This window comes from Capsicum annuum, chromosome 3 (assembly GCF_002878395.1).
Source record: "Capsicum annuum cultivar UCD-10X-F1 chromosome 3, UCD10Xv1.1, whole genome shotgun sequence".
Taxonomy (NCBI): Eukaryota; Viridiplantae; Streptophyta; class Magnoliopsida; order Solanales; family Solanaceae; genus Capsicum; species Capsicum annuum.
This window is the reverse complement of record NC_061113.1, coordinates 263,077,098-263,094,338: the sequence shown is the minus strand read 5'-3', so window position 1 is coordinate 263,094,338 and position 17,241 is coordinate 263,077,098. Positions and strand designations below refer to the sequence as shown.

The 17,241-nt window shown below is 32.7% G+C and overlaps 2 protein-coding genes across 2 annotated transcripts; both read right to left on the bottom strand.

The window, feature by feature from the left end:
• Positions 1-289: 289 nt before the first annotated feature.
• On the bottom strand, positions 290-3,038 carry LOC107862109 (phosphatidylinositol transfer protein 3). Its single transcript, XM_016707564.2, has 6 exons — positions 2,318-3,038; positions 1,549-1,810; positions 1,266-1,302; positions 1,069-1,174; positions 707-817; positions 290-555 (listed from the first exon to the last, which is right to left on the bottom strand). The coding sequence occupies exons 1-6, from the start codon at positions 2,534-2,536 to the stop codon at positions 439-441; spliced, it is 852 nt and encodes a 283-aa protein (XP_016563050.2). The 5' UTR covers positions 2,537-3,038; the 3' UTR covers positions 290-438.
• Positions 3,039-12,564: 9,526 nt separating this feature from the next.
• Positions 12,565-16,187, bottom strand: LOC107862106 (protein kish). Its single transcript, XM_016707559.2, has 5 exons — positions 16,006-16,187; positions 14,886-14,939; positions 14,705-14,811; positions 13,679-13,713; positions 12,565-12,885 (listed from the first exon to the last, which is right to left on the bottom strand). Exons 2-5 carry the CDS (start codon positions 14,886-14,888, stop codon positions 12,818-12,820), a joined length of 213 nt encoding a protein of 70 aa, XP_016563045.2. The 5' UTR covers positions 14,889-14,939; positions 16,006-16,187; the 3' UTR covers positions 12,565-12,817.
• Positions 16,188-17,241: the final 1,054 nt, after the last annotated feature.

Sequence of the window (17,241 nt, the reverse complement as noted above, 5' to 3'; positions counted from 1 at the left end):
TAGACGTATAACGTCAACAACATATCCCATCAAAACTCTAAATCGGCAACAAATATGCCCTTTGCAGTTCGCTCTCTCACTCAAAAAGTAGGTGGAAAACCAGTTCAATGGCGATTAATCTTGCTTTTGTAGAAGATGCAGAAGACCTGCAGTGGCATTTAACCCTTTCGCAAATGCAAAGGGGATTTAAAAAGTACTATTTTATATAACCTTATATTCGTTTTCTGAAGAATCTAGACTGAGGACTATCAGTCTACTTAGAAAAATCAGATGGAAGCTGAAGAAGGAATTAGGGGAGAATATTTTAATCCTCTTTTATGTAAAAGCTAGATGCTTACAAATGTATAATCGTAGTACAAACTTTGTCTTCTTATCAAGAGCATTACCTGAAACTCCTCAAAAAGGAGCTCTGGATAGTAAAGACGTGTAACTACTAGCTTAGGCTTCATGAATGGGAACTAATGGCATTTTGCCTCCATAAATCTCTGGTAGCTGGCTTTCATCAATATCTTGAAGTAGAGTTTCCGTGAGTCGTTTGTTTTCCACAAAGGAGATCTGAGAAGAAAAATGTAAACTAATTTGGCGAAGATGATCATACAAGATTCAAACAACTACTTAACAAGGCTATCCTTGACTACAATTCTACAACTACAGCTTGACAAAATTGTAGCATTGTACGGATTCATCATTCATTTTAGAGCCTCACCTTCTTCTTGGTGTTGTTATCAATAAAAGGATACAGAATCTTCCACAATGTCCAGAACAGGTAAGGGACATGAACCACAATCAGTCTTCCAAGTCTTTCAGGATAGCAATCCTGCAATTAATGGACTATACCATGGTGAGTATGATGGCAAAAAACGAAAAAGGATTTCACTTGTATATATATACAGCCACCCACTGCCTGTATTTTAACTCGTTTACCAGATAAACTATCTTGGTTTCCAGGTTACTAATTCTTCTTACCACGGATGGTTTACTTACGATTATTTTTTAGGTGGTCTGATGTTATGGAGAATCTTTTACAATATCAACGCATAGAAGGTGAATGAAATTAGGTAAGTAGACCTGTAAAATGGATAGAGCCCCAATGTATGCACGAGCATCGCTATTGGAATAGCCAAAACCTTTGAGATCCCCGATTACCACAAACTTTTCCCTTCCTGGTGACGTCCTGATTCATCAACAAAATTACATAATTAAAAAAACACATGTATCAACAGTCTTGGGATATTTCTTTAAAAAGCCAAGCACTTGCCAATTACCTTGAACACAGTTTGTCTAACGCCAAAACCACAAATCCTGCAAATCAAAATAAAGATTTGGCTATAAGAAACTAGTGCGTGCAATCAAAAAATGCGGCTTAGTGGTCAACGAAGTGAGTTGTGAACACGATGTCTCAAGTTCAATTCCCAACAGAAGGGAATTAGTTGAGGTGTGTGCAAGCTAGTTCTAACACCACGGTTAATCAAAAGTCATTTCAGTGACCAATAAACAGCAGGCCAAGTAGAATATCTTAAGCAAATAGTATAAATTAAAAGGTCATACGTTTGAACTCGTCAAGGCCTCCTAGTTTGTTCTGCATATGTCTGCCACCAAAAACGACAGCAATAGGGCGTCCTAATTTGTCCACACCTTGCAAGAACATTTTGTTGTGTTCTATCTCGTTTGGTATCTCACTAGGTGAAATGAATCCATTTGGTACAAAACTTCTCCTCCATTTCAGGTATTTCAACAGCATTGCTGAAGCTTTGTCCACATCCAGATCCCTTGCTCTTAGAAACCGCCTTATCGCAAAATCATCCACTTCCTACAAACATTTCATGTATAATAACATAAATGAACCTTAACGAATGTGGGACACTTAATTTGTCCGACACGTCCAAGACTGGACATCTGTTGTGTAGATAATATAACGTTGGAGCTCAACATAACAAGATCACTAATGAGTCTTCCTCTGATATCATGATTTTAAAGAACGAATATTTGGTCTAATTCAACTACAAAAATAATCTCAAGGTGAGTATTTTTCAAAACCTGAAAAGTCAACAACCCATTCCTTTAACCAAAAGGGGTACAATTAACAAGTAAAACACCCTTGCCTCCCGGCGTCGAAAAGTGTGATTTAGTGGTCCATGAATTTGCATAGGGGCAAAGGCAAAAAGCATGAGAGGCCTAGATATCTCATGAAATTAGTCAAACTAATTTAAAATAATAATAAAACCACTCTAGGACTTGATCATTTTAATATCAGAAGATTAATAATATTTAATTATTAAACAGTAGGAAGGAAGCTAATAAAGTAAAATAAAATTACCTTGGAAGAAGGATCTTGCTTTTCAACAACAGCTCTCAAGTTAGAAATCTTCTTTTTGTCTTGTTCACTGATTGTGTCATCGCAATGTAGTAATTGGATCTCTTGTGTTGCTGATTTTCCTTCCTGCTGCTTCAATTTTGTTTCACAGTGAAGCCCATTACTATTATTAGTATTGTTATCGTGTAGCTCCTTGGCTACTGGCTCAATTTTCCCCTCCATCACTTCCTTTCTTCCACTGTAGCAGAGAATAAAAATTAACACATACTCATGTTCTTCTAATTCAATTCATGGCTGATTTAGAGGATGAAAGTAAATAGAGACATATGAGGAAGTTAAGAGAAATTAAGACTTGTCTGAATAAGCAAAATCAAATGGGACCACCATGGATGCAGTTGGCTGGTGTACTTAAAGTAAATACTTGTATTTTAGCTCATGTGACATTAGATAATACTCCATCTGTTTCGGTTTATGTCACATTATTTGACTTGATACCAAGAAGAAAAATGTTTGATATGTATGATCTAAAACATTTTTATCATTTGCATGCTATAAATAATTTTACTAAGTGTAAAAGAAAAATAATAGTACAAATTATTATGAGAACGTGACATTCTTTTTGTAATGAATTAAAAAGAATAATATGGTACATAAATTAGAATAGATGAAGTAATATATGATGAGATAGATGAGATTTCTTTAGTGCGGAATAACAGAAAATTGGCTGCCGAATAATCAGGTTATTAGTCTAGCAGTATATTAACTTAATACCGTGTTTGTGTTTGTAAACCATCCCACCTAACTTGAAATTTGAGGATGTGTAGATGATACGTTCATGGAATTAATAAGATCCTAATAACTTTTCATCATGAGATCTCGATCACACTTTATATTTTAAGTGCAATAAATAGATTTTGTTGAAAGAGAAACAAATATTTGGAGAAAATTAATTACTCCCTCCATTTTTCAAAAATAAGTGAATTATTGAATTTTTTTTTCAAATTTATCCTTATGATTTGACAACCAATTAACTTTTGAAAAGGTATTACAAGGTCAATTTTTTTTTGGGGGGGGGGGGGGGGTTAAAAATAGAAAGTTGTGTTAAATTTATATCTTTAATTTTTTTTTTAATCTGTGTGCCAAAATCCAATAATTCATTTATTATGAAACAAAGGGAGTATTATTTTTTATATAACTATAGGGGTTAGTTGTGGGAAATGGAAGTTCACCTACTTTCCAAACGAATTAGTTGAATCACCCTTCTTTTGCATTCAAAGTTCCTATTTTGTGGTGTATCTACTATCTAGGGTCTATGAGTGTCAATATTGAATTGGGTTGCATTGTATTCAAAAAATGATCATATGAAATTTGTTCAATTTTCTGTACATCAATCATAGATCACAACCAATTCGTGGTGGACCCTCCCCAAAAAGGAGGAATAAGTTTAGAGTCAGGGCAAAAATAATGTAAGGATTAAGTTAATATGAATTTTGAAAGTCAACTTACGCAATCGACATAAACTAGAGTCAGGACCATTCATTTTTTTTTTTTTTACTGTGGTGCACTTTTTTTGCACTATATGAAAAAAAATATATGATGTACAAAAAAAATGCATCATTTATTCTGATAAAAATGCATCATTCATTTATTTTTATACAACACACATTTTTTGTGCATCATTTATTTTTTTCAGTTATATGCACTATATGAAAAAAATATATAGTGCACTATTTTTATTCACCATTTATTTATTTTTCACATTATGCATAAAATTATTGCACCATATATCTTTTTTTCATATATGAACATAATTAATGTACTATCTATTTTTTTCTCATATATTGCAAAAAAAAAAATAGTGCACTATTAATTATTGTTGATATAGTGCACTTATTTTGTACATTATTGATTCTATGTTATTTATTTCATATATTACATTATTTAAATTGACTTTTTTTTTAATATATAGTGATTTGAGTGTACTTTTTCTATTTTCTTTCTTTATTTTATATAACACTATTTATTGTACTTTTTTTATTTAGTACTTATTTAATTTATTTCATATAGTGCATTATTTTATTTGGTCATGTATTGTTCTAAAATTTGAATTTATTTTTTCAATTTTGTCATATATTGCACTATTTTAGTGTATTATCTATTATTTTTCATTTAGTGCATTCGAATAGTGCGCTATCTAGCATTTTGACGCAGTATCTACATTTTTCATACAATATCATAAATTTTTTATTTTGCACATACTAAATTGACACTTTCTTTTATTGTATATATTAAATTTGAACTTTGTTTATAATTTATTTTACACAGTACACGAAATTTGTGTATTGTTTGATATTTTTATATAACAAATAATGCACAATATTTGTGAACTATCTATATATTCTGACACATCTTACTATAACATGTAAAGGTCATTCACATTAATAAGACATTTCAATATGGTGCATATTTTTTGTGCACTATATCAAATGTTTAGTGTAGACACGTGATTTTTTATCCTCCCTAAATTTTAACTTGTTTATCCATATTAAATATATTATATTTTTATATTTTGTCACATATTATTTTGATTTTTATTTTTACCTTTATTCTAACTTTAAATAATATAAAAATTAAAAATATATGTTTTTTTTATAAATTTTAATAAATAAATTAATAGTTTTAATATTATTTTATTATATTTGTTTTTTCTTTTATAAATTCTTATTTTGTTTTGTTAAATATAAAATTAATTAATTATTATATTTATTATTATTATTTATTATTATCTCTATCTATTATTATTTTTTATTTTATTTTATTAAATATATATATATATATAAAAAATAATAATAATAATAATAATAATAATTATTATTATTATTATTTGAATTTTAAATCTCCCCTTTATCTTATCTTGTAAATAACTGTTCCCTCTTTTTGTTCCCCAAAAAAGTCCTGTATTTATAGAACTCTCCCACCCCAGGTGAAAAGGAGAACGTACTTTCACATTAGAGATCAGATACTGCAACAAAAAAAAAATCTAAGAAAACTACTGAAAAAAAAAGATCATCAGACAAAGAGAGAAAAGAAAGAAGTTGAAGCTGAAATTTTATTAGAGTTTCCAGTTACGACGCTCGTATTGCTATTTTTTTTTTTTTAATTCAGGTTCTTATTTCTGATTTAATTATGTAATATTCGTTTTATGGATGTTCTTGTAAAAAACAAAAAAAAAATGATTGAAAAATGTGTAAGTGGTTTCATTGTTTTCTTTAATATGTATAATTGCCTAGTTACGTAAAATTTTGATATACTTGTGATACGTTAAACTACTGTATATTTATTATTTGTACTGTACACATAAACCCACAAATCAAAAATCATAATTCATATGTCTTTCTTCTTCACTCAGCACATACAAGCATACTACATCATGTACGCACAATCATCACTATGCATACAGAGATAGCAAAAATGTAAAAACAAAAATCAGTGAAATGACAGAAATCTAGAAAGGATAACGAGAGTGAAAGAAGAGGGATCGAAGTTGAATGAGAAGAAGGAAATTCATAGTTTGAATTTTCTGGCGAAAAATCCGCTGGAAACTAATTGAAAACCGACCCAACCACCATTCTTTTTCCATCGCCTCCCGTGACTAAACAGCCGCATCTCGCCGGATTTAATCACCGTTAAACGCGCTTCTACTAGTTTTCGTCACGCACCATCCCCAAATTCCCTTTCCCGTTATCCCTTTCTCTCCCTCCGTCGCCGGAAAACACCTTTCCCCGCACTGTTCCGACCCCTTTCTCCCCTTCTCCCGACCCCTGCCGCACCATGGGAAGGCCAGATCTGGCCGGAAACATCCCATTGGCGATAACTCCATTGCCGGTGACCCTTCGTTGATTAACGCAACCCCACTCTCGTATCCCACTTTTCCGATCCAGATCAGCCATTAAATCATCAAAAAATTAAAATCGGAAGTTGACTCCGGTGAAGGTTCGCCGGAGATCAGATACGGTTTCATTATTTTTCTCCCCAGCCTGCCTTTTATTTGTGTCATAATGAATCTTGGAAAAGTCGACTTGTTTTTATTTTTAATAATTAATAATTTAAGTTATATTAATAAAAAATGGTAGATCTATTGAATTATTTTTAAAATCAATATAATAAGATTATAATATGGTTAGTTGTGCATTTACATTATATTATTTTATTTTATTTATTTTGTCTCATTATTAATAATAAAGTTTAATAATCTAAATTAATTGACAAATTTGAATGGAATTTTTTATTATTATTATTATTCATTGTCATTAACAAAGTTTAATATTTTTTTATTTAACCGCTTTAAATAAATTTGCTTAAAGATTCTTGTTAAGATTGTTATGAATTTATAAATAACAAATCAAAGTTTTAATGTTAGATAAAATTTTAGGCACGTTTAAAATATTCGTCTCAATTAAGAATGCGATGTACGCATCTTTTCGAAATATTTTAAAATTCAAAGATGCAATAATGCACTTTGATAAATATTTTTCTAAAAAAAAATTAATTATAAATTTATTTAATTAGTATAAAATAATAGATAAGTTTTCGGAATAATAAAAATGAGCGAAATTAGGCCTTAACACAATTTATTAATTTAAGACAAGATAAGTCAATAAAGCAATCGTGCTAGAACCATGGAATTCGAGGAGTGCCTCATACCTTCCTCTCAGTCAACAGAATTCCTTACCCAGTCTTCTGTTTTCGCAGACCAACAAAGAGTCATTTTCTTTTGATTAGGGATTCAATAAGGTGACTTGGAACACCATAACTCAATTCCAAGTGGTGACTCTAAAAATGATAAAAAATAATCTCTATTCAAAACTGTCACTTTAATTGGAAAAACCCTTCGACTCAAATCCTCCGAGCGAAAAAGGGATATGACATTTAGTTTCTTCAACGGATATAAAAAAATTCTATATAAAGAGAACATTTATAGAGCATAATTCATTTTCATCACTTGAACATCTTCAAATTTTTATTATTCAACTAAATTTTTATTCATTTGAATCTTAGAGAATGAGTGAACGTGTTAAAATTGTACTTTTTTGGGATGGTGAAATTGTCCACCAGGGTAATACAATATATTATAGTATGGTGAAGTTGTCCACTAGGGTAATACAATATATTATAGTATTTCTCCTAAGTGCAATGTCAAGTATCCAATTTCAATCGGTTATGAAGAATTTGTTGATTCAATTTTTAAAAGGATGAAAGTTAAACGTGGTGATTATGATCTATTTATAATCGGACAATACCCAAATTCCTTGACATCACAAGGATTGATAAATTATGGGGAATGGATTATCAGTGACGATGAGTCATTGACTGAATTTTTAAGGGCTCCTTGTGATTATGCCAATCAACTAAAGTTAAACATTCTTCAAATTTATGTTAAGAAGGAGCGGACGACTCGTCGTGCTCACTCTGCTGCACAGACGAATGTCTATACACAACTTGAGAATCCAACTAGTGTTGGTGATACCCGTTTAACTCATTATAGTAATTTTTTTGATATGAATGCTTCTCAATACATCATATCGGGTAACATGCCATCACAATCTTCAATATTCGATCTGAATGAAACTTTGAATGAAAGTGACAGGTAACGTCCATGAATTCATGTTATTATTAATAATTTTTATTCTCACTGCTTTGTTAAATGTTTGTTATGTCATATGTTTGTTATATTTTTTTAGGAGCTTAACTCTGCGTGAGATGAATAATGATGAATTTTTTGGACGAGATTATAATTATGGCAATCATCACAGCTTGAATTGATGGGCAATGCTGGAACATCTTCAAATATTCCTCTGTCATTGAATTCCGATGCTATCGACTATTATCGGTATGAAAAATATAATCAAGCTTATATTAATTTATATTTTTTTGACATGTATTGAAAATATTTAACTATATAAAATACAGGGATAATGTCATGCAAGATCAACATTTTGTTCCAGGAGATATTGAAAATGGTGATCAAGCAAATTATGGTGAATTGTCACAGAGTGATGACAGTGCGCCTAATAATGTCGATGAAGGTGAATGCCCCTATGACTCATCATCGACTGATGATGCTGTGAGGTTCAATTCCGAACAAAGATTCATGTCCATGAGACCTTATCCTCAACAGGAATCAATTCCACGGACATCGATTCAAAGAACCCCACCAATATCACAATCAAATAATAAACCTCGTTTTTATTCCAATGAAATTCTATTTCTTGATCATTTTGAGGAAGGACCCGATGTGTTAATGGATATGCATGAAAATGCTTTTGTCCCTACAGGTGTATGGCGTGAACGGACTGATTTTTTAAATGATAATTTTTTCCTTGCTAGTCAAATGTTGTTCAAATAAAAAAAAGATCTACAACAAGCGGTTAAACTCTATCATTTTAAAGAAGGGAGGGAGTTTTTTGTTGTTAAGTCGGGAAAAGAAGTCTTCAGAATTTATTGCTTGCTCAATTTTCAAAAACTTTCTATAGACGATCGATCACTTGTTGCACATACCTGTCAAACATAACCCAACATTGCTTGAAAACATACAAACAAGAGTTCATACTACTAGTTGCTAAGAAAACTAATAGAGTTCACACTAAAAATATGACCAACACAACACGATACATAAAAAGGTAACTTAATTTGTCAGAACATAAAGAAACACACCTGCTCCGACGTCAAATGATCAAGCTGATCTCTCGTGGGGATTAAGGCGTGGTGTGTCTCTATATTACACTTAACTCCTCGTGTCCACTTTCTACCATAGGGCATCAACGGCTCAACTCTATTAATACCTCTTGGCATTGGTCGTAAAGGCAGGACCCTCTCCCAAGTCCATATCTACATGTTACATATTAGTTAGTGTTAACCAAAGTAACGATTAATCGAACTAAAGCTAACATAATAAAATGAGATACCTAGAGGAGAGGAACGAATCCTCCAAGTTTTTTCCCTTCAATAGATATCTGATAAAGACAATGGTAAAGATAAGCTAGAACAGCGCTGCCCCAGCTGTAGGTCCCAGTCTCGTTGAGATCAACAAGAAAGTACAAAAATTGCAGACTTAAGCGATTCCCTGATGTGTTCAGGAATAGGATAGCTCCTAAAATTAACATGTATAATCGAGTAATCCTCTGAACTCTATCATCAGGAGTATCATCTGTAATTGAATCTTGAACAGCCTATTGCTGAATATACTAGACTAATGCACGTATGTAAAGACGGCTAGTCCCTGAAAAATCGTCTGGTGCAGGAGTGAAGCTAGTAAGATCTTCTAGTAACGTAGCCCAATCTAAACTATGGTGTATTAGATCTCGATATGTCATAGCGTTTCCCTCAACACGCAATCCAAATAAAATTTGGATGTCTTGCAAGGTCAAAGTGACCTCTCCAAAGGGTAGGTGAAAAGTGTGCGTCTCTGACCTCCACCGCTCAATCATGGCCATGACAAGCTTGTGAAAGAGCCGTATCTTACCTACCCTAACAACGTCCCATAATCCCGCCATGGAAATATACTTTATAATGCGCTGATGGATTTTTTTTTTAAAATCTCTCATGCTACATCAATTATTTTTGGAAAGACAGTCTCATTACAATCAAGCTTTCCTTTCCACAATCTTTGCGACCTGTGAATCGCCTGTAAAGTAAGTAATGACCCATCAAAGGGTCCAGGATGCAAGATCTACTGCATAATATATACTTGTACACCAAATTTCATTAGGACTAATATCAAACCCAAGCATGCAATATTAACATATTAACCTTGTTACATAGACTTTACATAAAACATTGTTATGCTAATAATATAGCAAATAGATCTTGATTTATGCTTTATCCCTTATGAGTTTGAACTAAAAAAATAAACACTGACCAAATTAAAAATACAACTTGCATTCCAGAATATTTTTCAAAACCAATTTTCTAACACGAAGTAGTGCAAGTTTCGTGAATTAAACATTAGAGATACTACTTAAATTATCTTTTTTTAATATATCTTTTCTCTATGATGTGAAGTACTGTACTCTCGGAGGAAAGGTATAGTTTCTGTTATAAGACTGTAAACAAGAACATAAAGAGGGTGTTTTTGTCCCTCAAAAATTCAATATACATTTCATTCAATATACATTTCATTTGCAAACAAGTTTCTTTAAACTGTGATGTTTGTTTAATATGTTACCTCCTCAATACTTGAATGAATTCACCTATAATACATCGACTATCATCAACTTAAATTTTCAAAACTATTAGATTTACTCTTTCTGCCTAGCGCGTTACATCCAAAGAAAACAAATGAACCCCGACCATCAACAAAACCTGAAGCATTAAACCACACCAACTCAAATCTTAAATTTGGTTATAGCTAGTAGGGTGCAATATGTTAAAAGTTTTGGACATAAGCCATACGTATAGACAAAACAAAAAATAGTAGCCCAGCAGGTCCCATTCCTCTAAAAGAAAAATGCAATAGTAGCTACCTAAACATAAATTTAATGTTAGATTGGTTCTGTTTGTATAACTTGACCCAATTATGTTGGCCTTAATTAGGACAAACTATCAACTAACTAAAACTCTTGATCAAATACATAGAGTCATTAAATTGTATCTACTTATTTTTTTTTACAAATTAAAGGATTTACTGAAATGATTATCTCACTTTTTTCCCAATGTTTGGTACATAAGCATTGAATATTATACCAAAAAAAAAAATAAGCATGAGATTTCCAATGCAATTTCTTTATCTACAAAACTAAGATAGTTAAAATAAACTGTCACAAAATGCTATTTTTTAACACCAAAAAAAATAAATAGAAGTTAGTATACCAACTGATTTTTCAATTCAAAGGTCCTCCACGTTGTTGAAGGATGATTAACTATTTTTTTTTTTCAAGTGAAATGGATTAGGGTGAGGGAAGGGAGACCATCGGAGAAGGGTTTTTTTGGAAAGAAGATGAGGAACAACATTGAAGGGTAGGGTAGAGTAAGAGTGGTATTTTTTTAACAATGGTGCACTTTTTTGGTGCACCATATCAAAAAAAAAATGGTGCACAGAAAAAGTGCACCATATTTTTTTTTCATATGATGCATAAAAAAGTGCACCATATAAAAAAAAAAAAATGAATGATGCACAAAAAAAGTGCACCATATATTTTTTTCATATGGTGCACAAAAAAAGTGCACCACATGCACAAGAAAAGTGCACCATCCACTTTAAACGGTGTTAGTCAAAAACGTTAAGAAAAATATGATATGGTGCATTTTTTTTGTGCACCAAACCTATTTTGATTACTTTTTACTTTGATGGCATATTATTGTCACTTTTTATAGTTTATGGCATATTATGATCGCGTACTGTAAGTTATATAGATTTTGAAACTGAACTTATGCTTCAATCGACATAAGCTAGATTCGTAGAAATTAAATTATGTTTTGTAAGGCATGACTTGTATTTTGCGATTTTTTTTGTTTTTTTGATGTCATGGATGGTTTTGATAACTTTTTTGTTATTTAAAATATCGAAGGACAAAAATTAAGGATCACCTAAACATAGGGGCATACATGTGAATGATCCAATGAGAAAACTAAGGAAGTTTAAATCCAAATTAATAAATGGGTGAGGTATTTGACTCGTCCAAAAGTTACTTTGATTGAAATGAATTAGACTGAAATGACTTAAAAAGTAGATCATGAATCAACCCCTATAATTTTTACAAAGTTTAATTGCTTTATTTGTTTTCTTTTAAATAACTTTTAGTACCTAATAAAATTATTATTATTATATTTATTGTGACTAGATATAACTTATCAAATTAAGAAAAAGTCTTTTGAAAGAATGTGTTATTTCTCAGAGTAAATTTAGGTTGCATATCAACCCAATATGGATAATTTGGCCAGCTCTTTTTGCCATATTAGGGGCATTAGAAACAAAAAAGAACACACAAAGGAAAAGTTAGAAACAATGAAACAATGAACAAATCATGTGCACTTGATGGCAGTTAGGCTACAGTAGGTCAGTAGAGGGGAAATGAATGCAATGACAATGGGATAAACCAAACTTTTGAGTGAAATATTCACATCCAAGTAGAATATACACATCTATTGAATGCAAAAAGACATAATGCCCATGACATGTACGTGCCGGATGAACTAAATCCAAGCAGGATAATGTAGATTAAGGTATACAGAACATAATGATCAACAGAATGTAGCATCAAAATCTATTGGATTCACTAGCAGATAAAGATATCGAGTGTGTTACAAAAGCCAGCGTCGTTAACAATGATCCTCCTCATAAACAAGACCATCTTACCTAAAAAAGCTTAGTTCCAGATCAAAGTAGTGTCACAATGGTTCAGTGTTCAAGTTTGATCAAAGAAGCATTTTGATGCAAAAATAAGTTGAAGCAGAAAAATTAGCTCCCAGGTCAAGGTAAATTTTTTGTTTCAAGTAAATGTTCGCTTAGAAGAAGATTATGGAAACACCCATTGTCAGGCAGCCCACAGCCATCCAAGGACTCAACCGCTCACCTGCCACGTTGAAGCACACCAGTTAGCAACACCTTGGCAAAAGATTATAGTCACTATGCTAACAACTGAGAAATAATTTCCCTGTTTTCTAATGTTTGCTCTCAACAACCTTCTTTCCTGCTTATTTCCCCATATACACAGCAAATTTATTTGTAATATCTATATTATTTGATTCATAAGTTCAATTTACTCTAGCTAACATATAATGTCAAAAGTTCAGGTAAGGGATGGAAGTTCAAGAAAACTTAATAAGCAGCACTTGCTTATGCCTTTTGATTGTTGAAATAGGTGACTATTCAGAGATGTTATCACGTAGGAGCAAAAATGGAAACAAGAATAGCCATGAGACAATTAGGCACACAAATGACATGTCGTCATGTAGATGAGCATGTTAAAGATTTTGTTTAGAGGTGCTGATATGAATCGGCCAAGGGAGAGCAATCACCCTAAAATATAAGTTCCTAGTCGAAATCACACATACACAATAAATAATGCTTAGCTGAGTATTGCAATAATAACCATTGATCGGATGTATAATGCTTAAGTTTCAAGCAGGTACTCATATCAGCAGCAATTCAGCATTAAATCCACGGCCCACTGCTCGCTTTCATTTTTTAATGGGACTATGAGATAGCTATTTGGCTAAAGAGAAATCAACACCCTGTTACTTAACCAAACTAATCAAATTTCGATTATATAAGAAAATTTAGTGAATTAAGGGAGAATCTCATAGTAAATTATGTAGACAGCTTCTAAGTGCCAACATTACCAGCATGGAAGGAAATAACTTTACCTATTCTAGCAGCCTTCCAAAAGAAGCCTCGAAACCTGCCATAAGTAGTTTCTAATTAGGATGCAAAAACAAGAGCCACAAGTACTGCCATTGACTGACAAACTGAGGCTGATAAGCTTATTGATTAGTCCTCCATTTAGGATCAAGGTTGTAGCCAATAAAAATCCAACAAAACACAGTAGATACAATAAAAAGTGCATTTCTATTATTCTCGTGAATATAGTAGCATTTTATTCAATAAGAAACACCAAATTATAGGACTGAGTACTTCTTTATAAGGTATGAGGTAGAGGGGTCCACTTCCCACGCAACTTACCAAAGAAAAAGATGTTAGAGCCAAACAACACAAGTGTAATCACAATTTCATGAAAAGTATAACAGACTACATCAGCGAGACAATTGGATTCTCACCATAATGCATATACAACAGAACACTTCAGGAAAGGAGGTAGTCTCACATGAAACAAAAGTAACAATGTTGAGCCCAAGTACCTTGACCATGTTCAAACCTTCCAACTTTTAGAATGTAAGTTCATAAATAAAGAAGTTAAGATGTTCTTGCATGTTAAGTATAACAACAGTTATCCCCTACATTGAAGGGGAAATTTATAGAAAAATTCTGTGTGGACATGTATGTGCCCTTTTCACTTCCTCCTCACTTCATGGCATATTTTCTCCATCCTTTACCAGCCTCCCTTGTATCATCCCACCACCCATCTAAGGATGGAGATTGGGGCGAGTCAGAGGAGGGAAAGTGGTAAGGTGGTTGTCGTTGTCCGTGCACCCAGTTAGAGCACTGGGTTGCCTGTTCAGGCTATGGCATCCAATCGAATGCCAACAATGGCATAAACCAGAGATAAAAGAAGTTAAAAAATGGTGAATATAGCAGCATATGAAAAACAATGTTAAACATAGGTAAGATTGACATTAATTGCATATCCTGTCACCTGTCACCTGAGCTACAGGCACCCAGTACTGAATACCTAGCAAAGAAAATTGTATTAGCTACAAATCAGGTAGACTTACCCAGTTCTTTGTTCAAGAAGTGCCGGAAAATGCATCTTTACATAAGTGCATGTACAAATCCATAATAGCACCACCGTCAAAAAGGAATGGAAATTGAACAGAGCTGACTGAAAAAACCAACACAGAAGTATTAGCATCTATTATGCGTTCAACACAAAATTCCCATTCCAATGCAACTCACCATATCTGAACTTTCCTGTCCTAATCGACTTTTGCTTCAACCAAATCACCAGCCCTAGAAGGTAAAGAAGCATATGTTAGCTCCCTCTCTCACCAAAGGGAATATTAATGTGAATGAGAAATTGGCAGTGATTCCTCCTTATAATTTTGAATCATTCAGCACAACCACCTCAAATTGACAACAACAACAACAACAACATACCCAGTGTATTCCCACAAAGTGGGGTCTGGGGAGGGTAAAGTGTACGCAGTCCATACCACTACCTCAGATGAAGTAGAGAGGCTGTTTCCGATAGACCCCCGACTCAGGATTGATAACAGTATAACCAACAAACAAACAGAAAACATAAAAACGCACAACAAAAATGGGATAACACATAGCTAGATAATAATAAAAACCAGGCACCCACAAGGTAATACTATAAACTCTCTATTCGAAATTAAAGACAATACCGAAACCCTACGAACAAGCAACTACGAGCGTAGATACAAACAAACGCACTCTTACCTTACCTGCTAATACGGACGAACTCCTAGCCACTAGCCTTCTACCCTGATCCGCGTCTTCCACACCTTCCTATCAAGGGTCATGTCCTCCGTAAGCTATAACCGCTCTATATCATGTCTAATCACCTCCCTCCAATATTTTTTATCGGCCTACCTCTACCCAACCTTATACCATCCATAGCCAGTCTCTCACACCTCCGGACTGGAGCATCCGCGCCCCTCCTCATCACATGCTCTCGGACCATCGCAACCTCAGTTCCCGCATCTTATCCTCTACCGAAGCCAATTAATAATATGAGGAACCAATCAACAGTTTTGCCAACCACATTTGAGAAAAGCATACTACAAAATTGAAGTGTTCTTTAGAAGGGACTTCAAAATTGAAGTGCTAACTATTAATTAAAACTAACTCTCTAAACTCGCGCGTATCAGCAAGTCTACTACGTCCTCGTCGCTCTTTTTGATCTTCTATATATCTATCTATCTCTATTGACTTCCCAACATTTATCAATTAGTAATAATTAGAAGTTTCTCTTTGATAAGAAAAATGCAGCAAGATGTATGCAGATCCCAAAGATAGAACTTCCATACAAAAATCATTACATACACGTTACCTGATACGTATTGATTGCGCTAAGTGAGAGGTGACAGAGCTTGTCCGAACAGCACAATTATCAAAAAACAGAAAACCAATAGCATAAGTTCCTAATCAGATTTTCAGATAAATTTGAAAAGGAATCCTCTTCGTTTGCTTTGGATGGGAAAAAAGTGAGAAGGAAATTTGGGAGGTAATAATTTCATGAAAAGATAGGTTTATTTAAGAGAAAATGACAAAATGATCCCTTATGGTCGAGCGTATGTTAAAAATAGCCCCTTAACTATGTATTTATTAGTTTTAGTCCTTTTAAGTTTATCAAAAGGAATGGTACCTTAAATAGTACTAATAAATAGGGGAAAAGACATAAATTGGTCGGTTCGGTTCGGTTCTGTTCGATTTTACATATTATCGATTCGGTTTACCGATTTTTAAATATGTTAAACCAATAACCAAATCAATAAGATATTTTTTTATCGATTTTTGATTTAACTATTTTAAGCTCTTAACGGTTCGATTTTCAATTTAACCGATAAGAAAACACTCATAAAATAAAAATAGTAGTAACTAACATGAAAAAAAAGGAATCTTAGTTGCAAACAAAATCCTACATGATGTGTTTTAATTTACAAGAATCTTTAAATTTGAACTAAATATTGTTTGGAGAAATTAAGAGTTTGTATAATTGAAATAATAAGTTTGTTAATTTGTAGAGATTAAAGAGAAATATATATATAACTAGTTTAGGTGTACGCGCCTCGCGCGCGTACCTTACTTTATTGAGTTCAAACATTACACTAAATAGGATATTTGTTTAAATAATAAAGATGAATACAATAATTAAATTCAACATCATTTGAAGAATTTATTTAATTAAACCTAACTTTTACAAAAAAAATTCTTATAGCCGATCGACATTCATCTACCACATGTAAACTGCAACAAAACGATACGATGATAAAAACATCAAAATAATATAATTAAATCTAACCTTTACACAAAAATTTTCTCAAAGTCATCTGACACTCATCTATCACTTGTAAACTGTAACAAAATAATACGACAATAGAGATATCAAAATAATACAACTAAACTTTACCTTTACATCCAAAAAACTCTCAAAACTGAGATATAAAAACAATACAATTAGACGTAACCTTTACCTAAAAAAACTCTTCAAAGCTGACTGACATTCATCTACCACCTGTAAATTCATCTACGACCTATAAACCATAACAAAATAATACAATAGTGA

Excerpts from the sequence above, each read along its gene's own strand:
- LOC107862109 (XM_016707564.2), bottom strand. The coding sequence starts at position 2,536 with ATGGAGGGGAAAATTGAGCCAGTAGCCAAGGAGCTACACGATAACAAT. Across the intron at positions 1,303-1,548 it reads AGGCCTTGACGAGTTCAAAC|GATTTGTGGTTTTGGCGTTA; the intron begins GTATGACCTTTT and ends TTTGATTTGCAG. Across the intron at positions 556-706 it reads ATAACAACACCAAGAAGAAG|ATCTCCTTTGTGGAAAACAA; the intron begins GTGAGGCTCTAA and ends TTTTCTTCTCAG.
- LOC107862106 (XM_016707559.2), bottom strand. Across the intron at positions 13,714-14,704 it reads CTTCTTGAACAAAGAACTGG|GTTTCGAGGCTTCTTTTGGA; the intron begins GTAAGTCTACCT and ends TACTTATGGCAG. Across the intron at positions 12,886-13,678 it reads TTGGAAGGCTGCTAGAATAG|GTGAGCGGTTGAGTCCTTGG; the intron begins GTAAAGTTATTT and ends TCAACGTGGCAG.